At 59.6% G+C, this 17,303-nt stretch overlaps 2 protein-coding genes across 6 annotated transcripts in view; both read right to left on the bottom strand.

Moving 5' to 3' along the window:
- Positions 1-2,230: 2,230 nt before the first annotated feature.
- Positions 2,231-12,076, bottom strand: UPK3B (uroplakin 3B). Of its 3 annotated transcripts, none has more exons than XM_058711764.1 (7): positions 11,562-12,076; positions 10,108-10,257; positions 9,651-9,888; positions 8,290-8,369; positions 7,307-7,436; positions 4,453-6,851; positions 2,231-3,550 (listed from the first exon to the last, which is right to left on the bottom strand). In XM_058711764.1, exons 1-6 carry the CDS (start codon positions 11,572-11,574, stop codon positions 6,692-6,694), a joined length of 771 nt encoding a protein of 256 aa, XP_058567747.1. In that variant the 5' UTR covers positions 11,575-12,076; the 3' UTR covers positions 2,231-3,550; positions 4,453-6,691. The 3 variants fall into 3 exon arrangements, with proteins under 3 accessions (XP_058567747.1, XP_058567746.1, XP_058567745.1); XM_058711763.1 differs by lacking the exon at positions 11,562-12,076 and adding an exon at positions 10,375-10,612 and having other exon boundaries at positions 4,457-6,851; XM_058711762.1 differs by lacking the exon at positions 11,562-12,076 and adding an exon at positions 10,375-10,612.
- Positions 12,077-12,731: 655 nt separating this feature from the next.
- Positions 12,732-17,303, bottom strand: part of DTX2 (deltex E3 ubiquitin ligase 2) — a 36,905-nt gene continuing 32,333 nt past the window's right edge. For all 3 annotated transcript variants that reach the window (XM_058711761.1, XM_058711758.1, XM_058711760.1), the window contains 4 exons: positions 16,697-16,855; positions 15,865-16,026; positions 14,531-14,620; positions 12,732-13,384 (listed from right to left, as the gene is read on the bottom strand). In XM_058711761.1, coding sequence (XP_058567744.1) covers positions 13,157-13,384; positions 14,531-14,620; positions 15,865-16,026; positions 16,697-16,855 — 639 coding nt within the window. In that variant the 3' untranslated portion in view covers positions 12,732-13,156. The remainder of the gene's footprint in view (positions 13,385-14,530; positions 14,621-15,864; positions 16,027-16,696; positions 16,856-17,303) is intronic.

The following is a 17,303-nucleotide window of genomic DNA, read 5'->3' on the forward strand; positions in this document are numbered from 1 at the left end:
ATTCTTGGGGCTTTGGGTGGCTCAGTTAAGCGTCCGACTTCGGCTCCCGTCATGATCTCGTGGTCTGTGAGTTCGAGCCCCGCGTCGGGCTCTGTGCTGACAGCTCGGAGCCTGGAGCCTGCTTCAGATTCCGTGTCTCCCTCTCTCTCTGCCCCTTCCCTGCTTGCACTCTGTCTCTGTCTCTCTCTCTCTCTCTCAAAAATAAATGGACATTAAAAAAGAAAAAAAAAAGTAACATGTGATTCTTGATCTGGGGGTCGTGATGTCAAGCCGCATAGAGCCTACTTAAAAAACAAAAACAAAAACCAAGCATCTATTTTGTCACAGTTCTGGAGGCTGGAAGTCAAGATCAAGTTCACTTGGTTGGTTTCTTCTGAGACCTCTGTCCTTGGCGGGCGGATGGCTGTCCTCTGGTCACGTGGTCTTCCCTCTTCGCTGCATCCCTGGTGACTCCTTGTCCTAATCTTTTATGAAGACACCAGTCAGACTGGATTGCACCCCACCCTAAAGGCCTTACTTGATTACCTCTTTAACTGAATTCCATCTTAGAGACCCCATCTCCGGATACCCTACATTCCGAGGCACTAAGGGTTAGGGCTTCTACATGCGAATTTTGAGAGACACAATTCCGTCCCACCCACAATTCCCCTGTGGGTGAGACACTCTCTAAGGACAGGGACGGGATCTGAGGCCTCTGTAAGGACCGGAGGGTCTCTGGGCCGGGCCAGGACCCAGATGTGTTGTCCTACCCCGAAGTGGGTGCCCGGCAACGGCCCCCTCCTCCAAGGGGAGCGGGTGGGGGGAGCCAGGCCGCAGAGTGAGGGGTGAGGGCTGTGTCCCTATGCTTCTGTTTCATGGGGACCCCCGCCCAAGAACATGGTGCCTTCCGCCTCAGGCCAGGCAGCTTCCAGGGCTGCTGGGGGCAGGGACAGAGGAGGGCTCCAGGGAGCCAGTGGGCTGGGCTGCCGGGGGTCAGCTGCCCAGCCGCGTGGCCAGAAGCTGGCTGTGCCCGGTCTGTGCTCCAAGCCTTCCTACGGACAGCGGGGAGGGATGAGCCCCCAAAGCTTTCTTGTGTCCCCATCCTGGGGAGGGGGGCGGGGTCTCTGGGGCAGTGGCAACGAAAGGTCAAAGTGACAGCTCTTCCTCTGGAATAACAAAAGGTATCTCAGAGAAAAATAGAAAAAGTCATTAATTGAACATCTACACGTCAGACCCCTTGAACCATCGCATCTCCCTGCCCCTCACAGCAGCCCTGGGTGACGAGAATGACTGACCCATTGTACAGACGTGAACACTAAGGCTCGCAGGCGAGGTGTAACAAGTCCAAGGGCTCGACCCTGGAGAGGTCCTTGCTCTTCCCCACGCTGGCCCTGGGGGTCTTCCTAGAAGGCAGACAGTCACAGAGCCCAGCAAAGCTCTGAATTTAGTGAAACTGGGCCCGGCCACCTTCTGGGGGGATAGATGGCTGCCATTCTGACTGTCTAGCTCCTGCCACACCCTTCTTATGGCTGGGACATTGCCTTCCTGCTACGTGCACTCCCAGAGCCAGCACTGGCCAGAGGACGTCTTCGTGAGAGTCACACAACGGTGTCCCTTCTCAAGGACGCGGCCCCTCACCCACAGCAGGTACGACACTGCACAGGCCCGCTTCTGCTGGGGGCTTGAGTCTGCACTTCTACTGTAGCTGCAGGAGAGTGTGACTTGCCAGCCTCCCGTGCAGCCAGGGTGCCCACCAGTCATGCACCCACACCAGACAAAGAAGTGACCGCCATGCCCAGCTTCCAGAGGCAACCAGGCCAGAAGCTCGCATGGTGGGACCCAAGGAATGCAGCTTTGTTCTGCACTGGGATTCCTGATGTGGTCTCCAGCCCTGGCTCTCAGAGCTCCAGGAGCTTCCTAAGCTCTTCTAGAACATTCCTTCCCCACCTGGCTCACCAAAGTTGGTTCCTTGTTCCAGCTGCTTCCTAGTCCCAGTGTTCCACTGTTTGCGGCTGAGAGCACACTGGGGTGGGGGTTCCCGGGCCCTGTGGAGCCTGAGCCCCCCTGCCGACGGTTTCCTGGGTGTGTGAGAGAGACTCCACTTCTGGGCAGAATGCAGTTTTGCCCAGTTAAAAACGATTAAGAAGTGATTCAGCCAAATGAGAGGAGCAGTGAGTGACAGAACCCATGACAGACAAACGTCAGGGCTCCTGTTTTCCTTTCCCAAAAAATGACACCAGTCACAAAGGACCATGTTTCTAGGAAATGTTCAGAAAGTAGACAAGCGGTTGCCAGGGACAAAGAGAGGCGACTGCCTCAGGGGCACAGGGTGTCTTTTAGGATGATTACAATATTCGGAAGTTGGAAGTACTGATGATGAGTGGACAGGTCTACGAATATGCCAGAATTCAGCAAACCGAACACTGTAAGTAGGTATATCGCATGGTATTTGAATTCTATCTCAATGAAGCTGATTATTTTTTTAAGTTTATTTATTTATTCCGAGAGAGAGAAAGAGAGAGAGAGAGAGCAGGGGAGGGGCAGAGAGGGAATCCCAAGCAGACTCCATGCTGTCAGCACAGAGCCCGACGTGGGGCTCACACTCACAAACTGGGAGATCATGACCTGAGCTGAAATCAAGAATCTGACACTTAACCGACTGAGCCACCCAGGTGCCCCTGAAGGTGATATTTTTAAAAAAAGAACGTGAACATATATTTGCCTTTTATAAGGCAGTGAGTCAACAAATGTTCATTAAGCACCCACGGGGAGTCAGGCACTGTGTTAGTTCCAGGGGCGTCTTGGTGAGCAAATCAGACATGGTCCCTGCCCTCCTGGAGTTCACAGTTTAGTGGGAGAGATGCAAAAGTCACCCTTTTAAATGTCTAACTACAAAATGGAAAACGTGCTGAGAAAGAAGAGGGCTCCAGGAGAGCTGAAGGGTCAGAAAGGGCTTCCCTGCAGAAGCCACACTGGAGCTGATGAATGATCTAGAGGAGCGAGGTGGAGAAGTGTCTTACACTGAGGGGGGGAAAGCAAGTGCAAAGGCCCTGTGGCAGCAGGGCTAACCAGGGACCTGTGTGGCCAGAACACAGGGAATAAGGGATGGATCAACGGGGCCTCAAAACTGAGATGGTGAATCTAGACTCTGGTCTTGGAGCAGGAAGTGACTGCAAGTTGGGAGCAAAGGTGAACACCATCAGGTTCACAATCTGGTCCCTCTGGATACTGAGAGGAGGAGGGCTATGGGGGTCAGGAACGCTGCTACAGGCGGGAGGGGGCTGGCTGGGGATTGCAGGGACAACGGGCGGGAATAGGTGGTTCAGAGGCACAGACGAAGTGAACCCAGGGGGTGCGAGGGAGTGCTTAATTCCCCCCCCCCCCCCCGCCCCGCTTGGTTTCCACTTGCTGTCATCCTGATCCTTTCGATTTCTGGTCTGATGAGTCATCTGAGAGTCATCACCCCCACAACTGCTGCTGTTTTTTTCTTTTTAACAATGAACTTGTTTTTTGCCACTGAGCCATTACCTTACACGCCAACGGATTTGGAGGCCTTCCCTCAAATATAGCCCTGGGGAAAAATTTTAAACGCTATTTAATAAAAGATGCACCATCACAGGGCTGTCACTACAGGCTCTATTCAAGGCTGTCACGAGCTGGCCTGTGCAGAGCTGGGGTCCGGCTGGTAACCCTCTGGAGCGTGACTCTGGGGCAGAATGTCCCAACATGCTTCCTCAGGGCCCGTGCTGGCCATGACCAATCCTGCCGCCCTTTCTCCAAGTGGCTTCTGCGACACCCTGGCGTGCTGGTCACCACAGCCCTGGGCCAGAACAGACCCCCAGTCTGGCGGAGTCACAGGGTGGCCTCCCCCTGACCCAGGACAGGCTCATAAAATATTAACGACTTGTTAACGTTCTTCTGAGTGCACCTATCTGCTAAGATGGTGTCCCCAGAACCCCCTTTTCCAGAAGTCTGCTCTGAAGCAAGCTGGGGGACGGAACCACTTTCAGAACAGAAAGCACCTCCATTTTCCTGTCACACACCCCCCACCATCAGAAACCCGAGCATGGCCTCTCCTGGGGCATCTCTCTCATCTACGAAGTCCCAGTTCCTTGGGTCACCTCCTGAATATTCTGGAATCCACCTCCTCCTCTCCAACTTCCTTTGTCTGCCCTGGTTCAGGCCCGGTTCCATTTGCCTGGAAGACCAGGCCAGTCCCCCTTGCTCTGGCCTCCGGTCTCCTAGTCCCTGCTGCCAGCCCCCCGGGGCACCATTTGTGCCACCGAGGGGGAGACTATTCACACCTGGTCTCCCTGACTCTCTCGCTCTCTCTTCCTCCCTCCCTCCCCTCCTACTTGACTCACTTCCATGTGCCCCTAAAGACTCCTCTCAGAAGTCACCCTTGGGAAGCCCCCTTGACCTCAGGTGGGGTCACACACACACCCCCCACCCACTCCCACGGCCACGCTTCACCTACTGTGCTGTAGTGTCTGTTTTGGGCCCGTCTTCACAGTCAAGCCCCACATGGTCGGATGGGGCAAGCACAGCTCCTCACAGGGCTCCGGGGTGCCCTGCACACACAGGGGACATCGCTGGGGCTGTGCCTGGGATCAGCACAGATTCCGGCACTAAGAATAAGCCACAAGAGGGCCCTGGGACACACAGGAGCTCGGGGCAATTCCTGCTGCTGCCTGATCTTCCGGCCCTGAGCTGGTTCGTTCATGTTTTCACTCAGCCAACACCAGTGGAACCCTTTTCCTCCTTGCCATACCCGAGCTGGGTGTCTGGGCCCAGAGGGCCTCTCCATCTGGTGCTGGAGCCAGGCCTGGACAGGACAGCGCGAGACAGGCGCTGTTGGACACAGCTGGTGAGGGTGGGAGGCACTTGGAACGCTTAGAGGCCAAGAGGGACCTAGGTTCCACAGCAGCAGCATTTCAAAAGCGGCTGCCCAAAGCGGCTGGCTCCCATGGCCAGATGTCACCCAGGACACCGGAGCCTGAGCTCCTGACTGCATTTGAATCGGCTTCTGCCTGCACCTGGAGGTATTGCGGCCGAAGGGGCTGCAAGTAGGATGGAGGATAAACCACTAGGGACCAGGGCTTCATGGGTTTTGAAAGCAAAACCTCCCTGAAGTGTTTGCCTGGGAGACGGTACTGCTAAATCCGCGGAAGCTGCATTAGCGGTGGCCTCTTGGCCCTGAAATGCAAGGATGGGTTTCCCTGGGGTCTATTAGGAGATGGGGCACCTCGAAAATGCAGTTAGGGCTGTGCGTCAAAAGGACAGGCTCGGGGCAGACCCCGGGGTGGAAGGGGTGAAGCGGGGCTGGGCCCCGGGCGCAGATGCCCCTTTCCCCACACCAGCGCGGGCACCGCTAGGGGGACGGAGACCGCGTTTATTCACCTCTGAGGAGGGCGGGTACACATGGGTCACGGCCGGGCGCCGTGCAGGGGCGGGGGGGCCTGCATGCTGGGAGCCGCGGTCCCACCGAATAAGATGGGAGATGCCCGGGGACAAGAGGGGCGTGGTGGGGGGGGTGGGGAGGAAGGCAGTGGGCAGAGCGTGGAGGACAAGTCGCCCAGCCTCAGTTTCTCCATCTAGAAAATGGTGGCGGTTGTGTAGACTGGACGGCCCTCAAGCGAGTGCGTGACTGCTCATCCCTCTGGCTTGACCCAGATGAAGTCTGGAGCCCTGACCTCCAGAAAGTGGCGACGGCTCCTCAGCATCAGGTCACCGCTGGAACCTGCCAGTCAATTGCCTCAGGCGGGTCTGTGAATACGAGTGCGCGTGCGCGGGGGCCGGACGGCTGCGGCGCACCGGCGCCACCGTGTGGCCAAAGCTGGACCCACCGGCCCTGCGAGAAGTCGGACGCTGGGGGGAAGTCTAAAGTGTGTACTGCCTGATGGTGGGGGGCTCCGGGGCCTCAGAGAGCCCATTGGGGTGAGCATCTAAGGAGCTTGAACCCGAGGGTATGTGACAATCTGACAGCCCTAACAGTAACAGGTCACATCTGGACACGTGGTCATCTCAGGTCCAGAGTGGTGAGTGAGCTCCCCAAGTTCAGGACTGGTTCCTCCTGAGGCTCCATGTCTAACACTGGCAGTGGCATACAGCAGGTGCTTAATAAATGTTGGTGGAGCGAGAATGAGTAAGCCATCTGTGTGTGCAATAGGGTTGGAAGTGGTGGAATCAGTGGTCAGACGGCCACAATGTGCCTCTACGCTCTGAACTTCTGGCCACCCTCAGAAAGTGCCCCTGCCTGGGGGACAATGGAGGTGCCTCTGAAGGCTTCACTGCAGCCCCAGCCACTGGAAGGTGGGACAGAGAGACAGAGGGAGGCTCGGACTTCATGCACCCAGTGATGGGCCTGGCCCAGTCCCCTGCACAGGGCAGAGCAAGGCCCCCCACTGGGCCCCTCCTGGAGCCTGGAAGCTTCTGGTCAGTGTGGCCTCTCCACGTTACCTCTCACAGAGGTAGGGTTGGAAGTGGGGGCTGCATGCTGGCCTGACCATGACCCTCCCCCCAGACTTGATGCAACTTCAGTTGCCTGGAGAGGGCAGAATGGGAAAGGCAAAGGCAGGGCTGCAGGTGGTGGGACATCGGGCCGGTGGGGAGGCGCAATGGGGGAGGGGCATGTGGGCGCAGGAGCTGGGAATGCGCACTGTGTACGTGGCCCCCAACTTCCCAGGGCCCCGCCCCAGCCCCTTCCACCAGGCTAGGGGCTGAGGCTGGGGAGGGGGTCCAGGCCAGGCTCATAGCCCACGGGCAGGGTGGCGGCCTCAGTGGGTGGGATGTGGTGGGTCATGTAGCGCTTCCCCTTGAAGGAGCCAATCCGCAGCTGCTCCGGGACTTCCTCCGGCCACCACAGGCTGGAGCTGGATGGGGAGAGGAGACCAGACTGGGTCCCTGCTGTGGGGAGCCATCTGCCAAGTCAGGGCCTCCTCCCGCAGCCTCTCCCTTTCCTTCCTTCCAGAACCTGCTTCTGGCCCACCTCCTCCAGGTGGTTGCCCTGAATACCCTGGTTTCAGTTCACTGAAGCCTCCTTGGAGAGAAAACATGGCCTGGGAGGAGTAAGGCTGGGGCCAAGGACACGCTGAAGGACAGGGCAGAGCAAGGTGGCCCCTTCTCTGAACCTGTCATCAGAGGAGCCTCTGGCCCACCTCCCTGCTGTCCAGGTGAGAGATACTCAGGGTGGAAATTTCCCACACACCCCTGGAAGGGGAACCGCCAACTCAGCCACAGTGTTCCTGGAGGGCTTTCAGGTGCTGGGACCAGTGAGAGGGAAGGGGCTCTGGGTGGAAGAGGGGCCCAGGGGGATGTCAGCACTCACAAGCGCACGGTGGACGCAGCCAGGAAGGCCAGGAGCAGGAGGCCGGCCAGAGAGGAGAGGATGGAGGCGATGACAATCATGTCACCGCTTCGCCGCCCTGGCCACGTGTCGATAGAGCCTGGGGCCTTCCCTGCACACAGCGTACGCTCAGAGGCTGCCCCTCCAGCCCAGGGCAGTCACTTCCCCCTCCAGACTCACGCTCAAGGCCTGACTGCCTCGAGTCCCAAGACAGCCCCCTGAGCCCACCCTATTTGTCCATCCCAGCGGGGCATCAGTGCCCTCCCAGCCCGGACCACCCACCACCGCTCCAGCCTTTTTTCTTAGTCTCACTTTCTAGGCTGTTCTTGCCAACACGCCCACCCCACTGCACTGCGCACAGTGGGCAGAGCTGCAGCCGACCTCAGGACCAACCGGTGGCCGCCTCGTTTCCTGGAGCGTGGCATTCAAGGCCTTCAGATGACAAGACCCTCCACCCCCGCCAACACCCAGCCTCTACAGCCCGTCTCCCAGGTGTCCCTCACCCCAGGGCACTGGCCTTCCTACATGCAGTTTCCTCGGCCTGGTCCATCACCAGCCCTTTAGGGCCCTGCTGAGGGAAGTCTCCCAGAACCTGCGGCCCTGACTCTGACCCCAGCCTCTTTGTGCCCTGGCCCTTCTCCACCTGGCAGCGCTTGGCCCAGGGCTGGCTCCCCATTGGAGGGGAAGACTGTTTCTGCCCACAACTGGGCTGGGACCTGGGCACCCGAGGTTGTGTTGATGTGGATGGACACAGCTGGTGTCTCTGCCAGTGAGGCTGACCCAGTGCCTCCTTGCCCCCAGCATGAGGTTCTTTTTGGGGGATGGGCTGGACTTGGAGACTTCCTCCAGGCCCCCAGTCTCATGGCAGCAGAGGGAAGGGCCGGCTGAGCAGGACCACTGGGCAGAGGGTGACTCGTCCACAGGGGCAGCCTGGAGCCAGAGCACGCCCCGCCCCCCTATGCTACCTTGGTGGAGAGTAATGGGGTCGGACCACCTGGTCTCGGCCTGGGGTGAGCCGCTGGCGTCCATCAGGAGGAACTTCACCCTGGGGAGAGGAGAAGGAGTGGGGCTCAGAGCCTGAACTGCCCTGGGCCCGGTGACCAAAGCAGCCAAGCCCCAGGCAGTTCTGGGCTGGGCTCTTGTAGGGCCTGTCAGGGCCAGCCATGGCCTGGTCCTGCTCTGAGAACCCCCCAAGACCTCTCTGGCCACAGTGACCTCTGCCAGCAGCCCCAGTCCACCTGAGCCATTGCTCTCCAGACTCCCCATCAGCTTTAGGGGGCCCCCATCACTGTCCCATACAGAGTGCCTCAGGGAGTCAGATGGGGCTGGGGGCCCCGGGCCTTGTAGAGAACAGCTGGCCAAGTGACATCTAGAAAGCCATAGAAGTCTCCCCAGTAGGGTCAGGCACCCTAAGCAAAAGCCCAGGGAGGAGAGGGGTGTTCAAGAGCCTGGGATCACAAGGAGAGGCAGGCTGAGACCCGAGGGCACCAGAGGCCATGCAGAGGAGCTCAGGTTGTATCTTTGTGCCAGGTGGGGGGCTTGGCAGATGTCTGAGCATGGAGGGGCCCAGGCAGGCTGGTGTGGAGGGCAGCCAGCGCTGGTGGCTGCTAGGAATGGGGGCAGGAGGTTAAGATGAGGCTGAGCCAGGAAGTGGGCATGGGGGGAGGTAGGAAGGCGGTTCTCTCAGGGCCGGGCCGGGGAGAGGGCAGAGGGAGGCGGTTAACGGAGGTGCCGGTCCAGCCCACACCAAGCCCCACCTTCCCTGCGCCCCATGCTGGTTCTCCCAGCTGGACTTGGTCTCCCTGAGGACACCTGGTCCTGTCCTGTGGCCCAGGTGGCCCTCATCTGGACACCTGCTCTCTCACTCTGGCTACCCCCATGACCCTGACAAGCCCTTGGTGCCCTGTGGCTCTGTTTCTTCACCTGTAAAAGTGAGCAGTAGGCTTATTTCCTGTTCCCCTGTCTTGTACCCACTGATTGGGTCTGGACTCAGCCCTGGGCTCAGATTCCTACCAGATCTACCCCGGGGCTAGTGGCTGCAGCCCAGCAGCTTCCCACCCCTGACCCTGGGCCTGAGACCCCACCCTGCCCCCACAAGCCCTGTGGTGCCCACTTCCTCATGGGCAGGTCTCCTGGAAAGGCCACATTCTGCCTGCCCCCCAGCTTGGATGAGCGTTGCTCCCTGACCCCCGCAAGGCTTGTGAAGGGGAGGAGCCTGCCGCCAGGATGGGGCCCTGGGGGGAGGCTAGGGAGGGCAGCCCTGTTCCCCCAGGCCCCTTCTCCCCCAGTACAGGCCCTGTCCCAGGGTCCAGGCAGAATGACTCACCTGTAAGGTCCAGGGCTGGGGAGGGGGGTGTTGCAGAAGGGTGGCTCACGGAGGTCAGCAAGGCAGCCAGGGTCATTGCCCACCCGAAGCAGGGGGATGCCCCTGCCGCCCCCCACGGGGTCCTCACAGGGCAGCTGGTCCAGGGACAGGGGCAGCGTCATATAGTGGCCATCGGTCAGCAGCCGTGGGAAGGCTGGGATCTCAGCCAGTGTCTGTGGGTTCCGGAAGTCCCTGGAAGCTGCAGGAGAAAGGGACAGACGGATGGGGCTAGAGGGCATAGCCCCAGGCTGGGTCCAAGGCCTCCCACCCTGGCTGTCCATGCCTTCGGGCCCAGAGGCTCCCTCCAGACACAAATCAGGTCACTTTGTTACCCTCCCGGAGCCCCCCAGGATAAAGCCCCACGCCCAGTCCGCCTCCCTGCAGCTCTCCTCAGCCCCAGATCCGCACCATGACGCACCGTTGCTGAAGGCCACCACCAGCCAGATGGTGTTGGCAACAGCGGCACGCCCATCCAGGACACAGCGTGGCTGCTCCAGGGAGAACGTGGTGGCTGTGACCTTCCCTTCCAGGTCCCAGGCTGTGATCTGCGGCGTGTAGGGGATCAGCTCTGTAGTCACAGAGATAAGCATGAGGGTCCTGGGGCCTGCCTTCCCTGGGGCTGCCTTTCCCAGTTGGAGGGGTGGGCTCCCAGGGTCTGTGAATTCATCCCAGGACCCCCACTCACCCAGGCTCAAACAGGGCGGGGGCCAGACCAGCGCCCCCATAAGGAGGAGAGACAGCAATGGGCCAGCCTGCCTCTGGGAGAGCCCCATGATGGCTGCCCAAGCTGGGGCTTCTTCCACATCCACAGCCCAGGGCGATCTGGCCACCTCCTGCTGCACCCCCTCCCCCAACACCTTGACCCTAGAGGAGCTGGTTAGTCAGGCTTCCAGGCTGGCTGAGGGCTGGAAAGACCTGAAAATGTAAATGCACCCCACCCCTCCCACTGGCCCAGCCTACCATGAGGAGGGAGCTAGGCAGGGCTGCAGGGTGGGGCAGGCCAGTGCCAGGCCCCACTGCTGGGAGGGAGGCGGATGCCACCGGACCCCCAGATGCCAGCCAGGAGGCCAGAGACTCCCATGTCTGAACAGGGGTCCCACCCAGCCTCCCAGCCCTGGAGAGGACCCAGTCTCTGGAAACATGGGCTCAGGGCCACATGCCTGAGATTCCCACACCCCAGGTGCCAGGAGCCTCCCTCTGGCCTTCCATCCCCACCCAGGGAGTGGGGAACAGAGCAGAGGTCCCGACCTGTCCAGCTCCAGCCCCACCACAGCCCCCCTGGTCCTGCTGCCATCTCTGCGCCCTGCCCTCCCTCCACAAGGCCACATTCTTGTCTGAAGGAAGAATCTGGAGTCAGACGAAGGACCTCTGACAGCTGACAAGCCTCCACTTACTTTACTCCCGTTGGCTCTATTTTTTTTAAATTAAGACATAATTCAAAAGAAGATATAATTCACACGGTATAAAATTCATCCTTTTAGGGGCGCCTGGGTGGCGCAGTCGGTTAAGCGTCCGACTTCAGCCAGGTCACGATCTCGCGGTCCGTGAGTTCGAGCCCCGCGTCAGGCTCTGGGCTGACGGCTCGGAGCCTGGAGCCTGTTTCCGATTCTGTGTCTCCCTCTCTCTCTGCCCCTCCCCCGTTCATGCTCTGTCTCTCTCTGTCCCAAAAATAAATAAAAAACGTTGAAAAAAAAAAAAAATTCATCCTTTTAAAGCGTACAGCTCAGTGGGTTTTCACAAGGTTGTGCAAGCATCACCAAGGTCAGCACATTTGCAACACCCCAAGAGGACAGTCTGTACCCATTGAAAGTCACTCCCCATTCCCGGCTCCCCTGGCAACCTCGCACCTGCTCTCTGCCTCTACAGACTTGCCTGTGCCGGACATTTCACAGCAACGGAATCACACACGTGGCATCTTGCGTCTGGTCTCTGTCACCTAGCATCCTGTTGTCCAGGTTCATCCACGCAATAGCACGAGGCGGGAGTTCGTTCTTCTCAGGGCTGCGGAACTTTCATCCCACCGGATGGAAACCAGGCATTTTATTCACCGGCTCCTCCGCTGACACCCATTCCCGCTGTTTGGCTTCTGTAAGTAAGGCTGTCATGCGCGCTCATGCCCAAGTTTTGTGTGGACCTGTTTTCCGTTCTCGGATACACACCTGGGGTGGAATTGCTGAGTCACAGGGTAACTGCCTTCTTTCTTTTTTTTAATATTTTATTTTTAAGTAATCTCTACACCTGCTGTGGGGCTCGAACTCGCGACCCCGAGATCTAGAGTTGCATGCTTTGCCAACTGAGTGAGCCAAGTGCCACAAGACACTCAAACTTTTAGATGGAAGAAAATGCTCTAATATATAATACACTCAGCTTTAAACCTACACATCATGAAATAGAACTTAATTTTTTTTCTTACGGAGAAAAGGACCTCAAGGAGGCAAAAGTATCCCTGGTCCACTCAGGATGTGCCACCCTGCCCCCCTCCCCCCACCCCCCCCCCCCCCCAGGGCCCTGCAGCCCCAGGCCCCAATCACCGCCCCCAGGCAGACAGCAAGCTGGGGTATTTGATGTTCCTGAGAGGGCTGGGAAGAATTAGGACTTCAAGGATGACGTCAAACCAATCCTGGCCCAATTCCAGCCCCGGCTCTACGCCCTACTATGAGCCTGCGACCTGGGGCGGGTCACTGCATCCATGACCGTTTCCTCATCCATAACAGGGAAGACAGTGGCACCAGCCACATGTGAGTGGCGCTTTACTGTGGTAGTGAACGGGACGGTGGGCCTGGCGGAGCTGCTGGACCGCACACGGCGAGAACTGGAGTCGGGGACGGGGAAGCAGCAAGGTCAGTGCTCGGGCTCTTAGGCCCTCTCTGCGGCCTCAGTTTCGTCACTGGGGAAAATGCGAGTCAGACGGGCAGCGTGTGAGCTCCCTCCTGCCCTGATGCAGCAGGGCACGTATGTGTGTGCTGCCTTCTCACATCAGAACACACACACACACACACACACACACACAAACCTCTCCACCAAAAACACACCAGGGCCTGCTGACTTTGGCTATAGGGCATTTATTGCAAACAGAACATCTGAGGTATGAGAAGCTGACCCAGAACCCACGCCCCTGCCCTGGCTACGATGGGGGACGGGGCAGTCTCGCCTCACCCCACGCCAGGCCCCCGGCACTACGGCCCCGAAGCAGCCCGCCAGCGGCAGGGGGCCCCACGCACTGAGGTAGCTGCATCTTAAGCCCCCACAAGTACAACTCCCCAGGCCTGCCTGATTCGCCTGCAGATCTGGGCCTGGAGGGGAGGATGGGGGCAGAAGGCGGGCCCCCACAAACCTCGCAGCCTCTGAGGAAAGGCACCTTCCCGCCTGCCCATCCCGGGGCAGCCCAGCCGGCAGCAGGGGGAGAGGGCAGCTGGCTGCCAGAGGCAGGCGCGGCGGGGCGAGATGGGGCCGGCCAGGCCCGGGGCTCACTGCTGCTCCAGGCAGTCCTCGGTCACCCCCTGGGCGGCCAGCTCAGCCAGCACATTCTGCAGGTAGTTGGGGTCGGGGTAGCCATGGCCGGTCACATTGCGGTCCATCTCTGTCTTGTGGTGGATCTCGTTCCACACCACTGTGTCGGTCTCTCCCGTGGTGCTGGATGTCCCTACCGTGAAGATCAGTCGCCGCTTCCAGGCCACTTTCAGCAGCTCCAGGACCTGCCCTCGAGGAAAGGGGGGAGGGGAAAGGAGGGAGGGCCTGGTGAACAAGTGCAAACCTGGGCACGGGTTTTTCACTCTGGAGAGGTGGGTGGCCAGGTGACAGGGTGAGAGCATCTGCGGCTCCCCCTCCTCCCCTGGTCTGATCTCCCCAGCAGTGAGGGCCAGGACGGCAGGAGCAGCCACCCACCAAATGCCAGCTGCGGGGTGGGGCACACTGAGGGGCGAGGCTCTCTGTCCCTTTGGCCTTTACTGCGAGCCACTGGCAGGCTGAGGTTGGGCCGCTCTCCCAAGTGATCTCATCCGCACTCCCGGGCCGGGGCCCCATCTGTCGGGATCCTCAGCCTCCAGCCCCAGTCTTGACCACTCCCCCTCACCCCCCGGAACTCCATGTGCTGACCTGACTGCCCAGGAGGACCCCCCACCTCAGAGGGCGCCGCCATCCACTGCTCTGCTGCCGCTCAAGCCACACCCGGGGCCAGGCTAACTCTGCCCTACTTCCAAGTCAGCCTCTCCCCAGGCCAGGCTCACAGCAGCCAGAGGGCGCCCGACACCTCACTGCCCCCCGACACACACACACACACACACACACACACACACACTCACTCACTCTCTCTCTCTCTCTCTCTCTCTCCCTCTCTCCCTCCCTCCCTCCCTCGGATCTGATCCTCCCCAGACGCCTCACACCCGCCAGCCCAGCCCACCTCTGCGACTCTCAAAGCTGCCGCTCAAGCTGCTCCTCTGACCAGAATGCTCTCCTGGGTTGCAATACAGAGGTTGCTTGCAGGCCATCACGGTCACCCAGTCCTGTTCCCCTGTCCCCACTCTGCCCAACGCGTCACACTAGCCTGACTCAAGAGCAGGTGACCCGGCCAGAGAGGTTGCTTGAAGCGGCCTCCCCTCCCTGCTGGTCGTCTCTCCCTGCTGGTCGTCTCTCCTGGTCAAGGATGCCTCACAGATAGCAGGCAGCCCCGGGAAGGAGTGGCCAGCACCCCGGCCAGCCCCAGAAGAAGGTGAACAGGGCAGAGCAGGTATGGCCACCAAGCTGGGCCCTCCCCATCCCACCTGCTCGAACAGCCCACGAGCAGCCAGGCCAAGCCCCGCCAGCAGAGGGCGGGGGGTGCCCCCAGGGTGGTGGGGCCTTACCTTGCGGCCCTGGGCATTGTCCGGAAGGTAGCACTGACGGGGAAAGCCCCTGGCAGTGAATGGCTTCCCGGGGTTGGGGTGCTCTGGGCCCTGCAGGAGGAACACAGACACAAGGAGGCAGGGTACCCCGAGAGGGGCCCAGCAGCTGCAGAGGCCCTCACAGCCCGGCCCGCCCCTCACCTCCCTAGCCGGAGATTTGTCTGCACTCAAGTGACCAAACAGATCGCTGTCTCGAATCTTGCCCCTCAGAGACCCAACATGACGTGGCCTGCCTCTGGCGACCACCTTCCCTGACCCCACGCCATTCGGCCTGGCATCACACACTCCTGCAAATGTCCTGATGAGACTGGAATTCATCAAAGGCTGGGGCTCCCATTCCGCTGGGCACTGGGCTCTTTGGCCTAGAAGGCCAGGCCTCCCTTCCTGACACCCTCGCTCCTTGCTCGAGATGGTGCCATGGCAGGGCTGGAGACAGTGGCAGCAAACTGGACGGAAGGGTGGGCGGCTGGAACAGTGGGGGATCCTTGCCCGTGCCCTCTGCCACTCAGAGACACGCCACATATACTCCACACTCCCCTCCTGCTCTGTGGTTCTGGGGCTGTCTGGAATGTTTTTAAAATTCACTACAACCCACTGAGAAGAAATGGAGGGAAACCAGGGAAAAGTGTATGGTTAAACCAAAGAGGGACTCTCCATCTGTCACAGACAGGCCACCTGGGTCCTGGCCTCCACAGCCCTGTATCTTCCCCACCCGCCACCAGCTCTGAGGTCAGTCCTGGCCCAAGCAGGAGGCCTAAGGGTCCAGGGCTCCTGTCTGGGTCTCTACTGCGACCTTCTGCTCGGGCTCCTGTCTTGCTCTTGACATCAGACACAGCCCTGCCACAGGCCTGGATCTGGCCACCGAGCTGGTCTCTCAAGGACAGTCCTCAGTGTTGGCACCTCCCTGCCCTCTGGGTTCTTCCACTATCCAGACCTTCAACACAAGTGTTCTTCCTGCTTATACACTTGGCCTCCTGCCCAGCACAAGTCCAGCCAGATGTCTCTGCCTCCAGGATGCCTTCCCTGCGTCAGGAAAGGGCTGGAGGCCATCTCTTTGCTTCCACAGCCCTAAGAGCTTGTTCCACCTCCAGACACCAGTGCCCCCGGTTCCTGAGAGTCTGAACTTGGGAAGCCCGGGCATCCTGAGTGCCTGGGGTAGGGGGCGGGGGGCGGGGGGCGGGGGGGGAAGGCAGACTACAGGGAGAGGGGCAGGGTAGGAAGAAGTGTGCCCCGGAGCGAGAGGGACCGAGTCCAGAACGGTCTGAGGAGGCTCCTCCTGTGCTGGGGGCCCTTACCTGGATGCCGTGAGGAATGTTGTAAACTATAAGTATCGTCCCACAGTCCTCATGGCCAGGGAGGGACATCTGGAACTTGAACACCTCCATCTTTCCCTGGGGCTGGGTCCCGGTTTTCTCTCCGTAGATGGTTTTGCAGGAAGGACACTGCAAACTCCCGTCCTGAGGCAGAGCAGAGCACCTAGTCTCAGCCGGTGCCGAGAGAGCACCCAGGCACGCTGTCTGGCTGTCGAGGTGGGGAAGAGCCCACAGGGGCTCAGCTCGGCCCGCTGTCACACAGCAGGTCCCTCCTTGCACAGAAACCCGATCCTGAGAGCATCCCTGTGAAGATGTCCTACACCAGAAACTCCTCAAGCCATTTCCATCCAAGGGGAGAGGTACCAGGAGGCGAGCATCAAGTAGGAAAATCAGGTTTATGAGCAAAAGTCTCCACGATCTAACATGTTTAAAATCAAACAAAAAACCCCATGACCTCTCAACTGACTGTGCTGGCACCCTGGCTGGTACAGGGGTGGCACAGCGATCTGCAGAGAGGCCAAGCCGGGCCCGAAGGTCTGCCACGTGACTCAGTTCTCTCTGTCCTCCCAACCTATCCATTCCGGCTGAACTCCACTGAAGGGAAGCAGCCAAGTATCACCTGTCACCCTCGGCAACCCCGGCGGCCAACCCGTATCCTGCTGTGAGGCCAAGGCCTACAGACATCTTAAGGTTGCCTCTGAGTGCCCTGGGGCTCACATGGCAGCAGCAGTCACCAGCTCAGATGCAACAGGACTGGGACAGGACTATGGGCAGGTTGCCCTGACCCCCACCCTGGGGTCAGACGTGTGGGCACCTTGTTCCCATTGCAGTACATGGCCAGCAGACAGAGCAGGTGGAAGGCATGGCTGCACTTGACGAGGCGGCCCACGGCTACTGGCCCAATGGTCTTGCTGTCGGTCACGTCGCTGTACCCGGACACCACGGACAGTTTCTCCATACAGATGATGCAGTCCTAGAAGGAGACCAACACAGGGCATGCTCACCAAGGGCTCACTGCGCCAAAAGGGGAGAAGGGAAAGAAAAAGCCTTTGTCTGCTGAAACGCCAGGATTACGGACAATTCTACAGCTGGGAACATAGCTGGGAACACAGAGGAGTCCCCAGATTCTGCGCCCTCAGAGGGCTCACCGTAGTACAGAAGACAACAGGCAGCAGTGAGCATGGGGGACATGGGGGCCTTGGCAGTAACAGGGCACGGGCAGGGAGAGGGGGCAGAACAGGGCAGGCTCCTTAGAGGTGCCCCCCAAGCTGGGTGTCACAGGGGAAAGGACCTTGTCGGGTAGATAAGCACAGGAACGGGCATTCCAGAGAAAGGGAAGAGGATGTTCTGAAGCAGGAACCAGCATAGAGTTTGGGGAGGGCGGTGATAATTGCAGGGGGCAAGGGGTGAGTAGGGTGTAA

This window comes from Neofelis nebulosa, chromosome 18 (genome assembly GCF_028018385.1).
Source record: "Neofelis nebulosa isolate mNeoNeb1 chromosome 18, mNeoNeb1.pri, whole genome shotgun sequence".
Lineage (NCBI taxonomy): Eukaryota > Metazoa > Chordata > Mammalia > Carnivora > Felidae > Neofelis > Neofelis nebulosa.

What these genes read in the sequence shown, in the direction of transcription:
- UPK3B (XM_058711763.1), bottom strand. Translation starts at nt 10,462, where the DNA reads ATGGGGCTCTCCCAGAGGCAGGCTGGCCCATTGCTGTCTCTCCTCCTT. An exon ending in GGTGGTGGCCTTCAGCAACG is followed by an intron (nt 9,889 to 10,107) that starts GTGCGTCATGGT and finishes TTTCTCCTGCAG; the next exon opens with CTTCCAGGGACTTCCGGAAC. An exon ending in GCTGCGTCCACCGTGCGCTT is followed by an intron (nt 6,852 to 7,306) that starts GTGAGTGCTGAC and finishes CTCCCCATCCAG; the next exon opens with CTCCAGCCTGTGGTGGCCGG.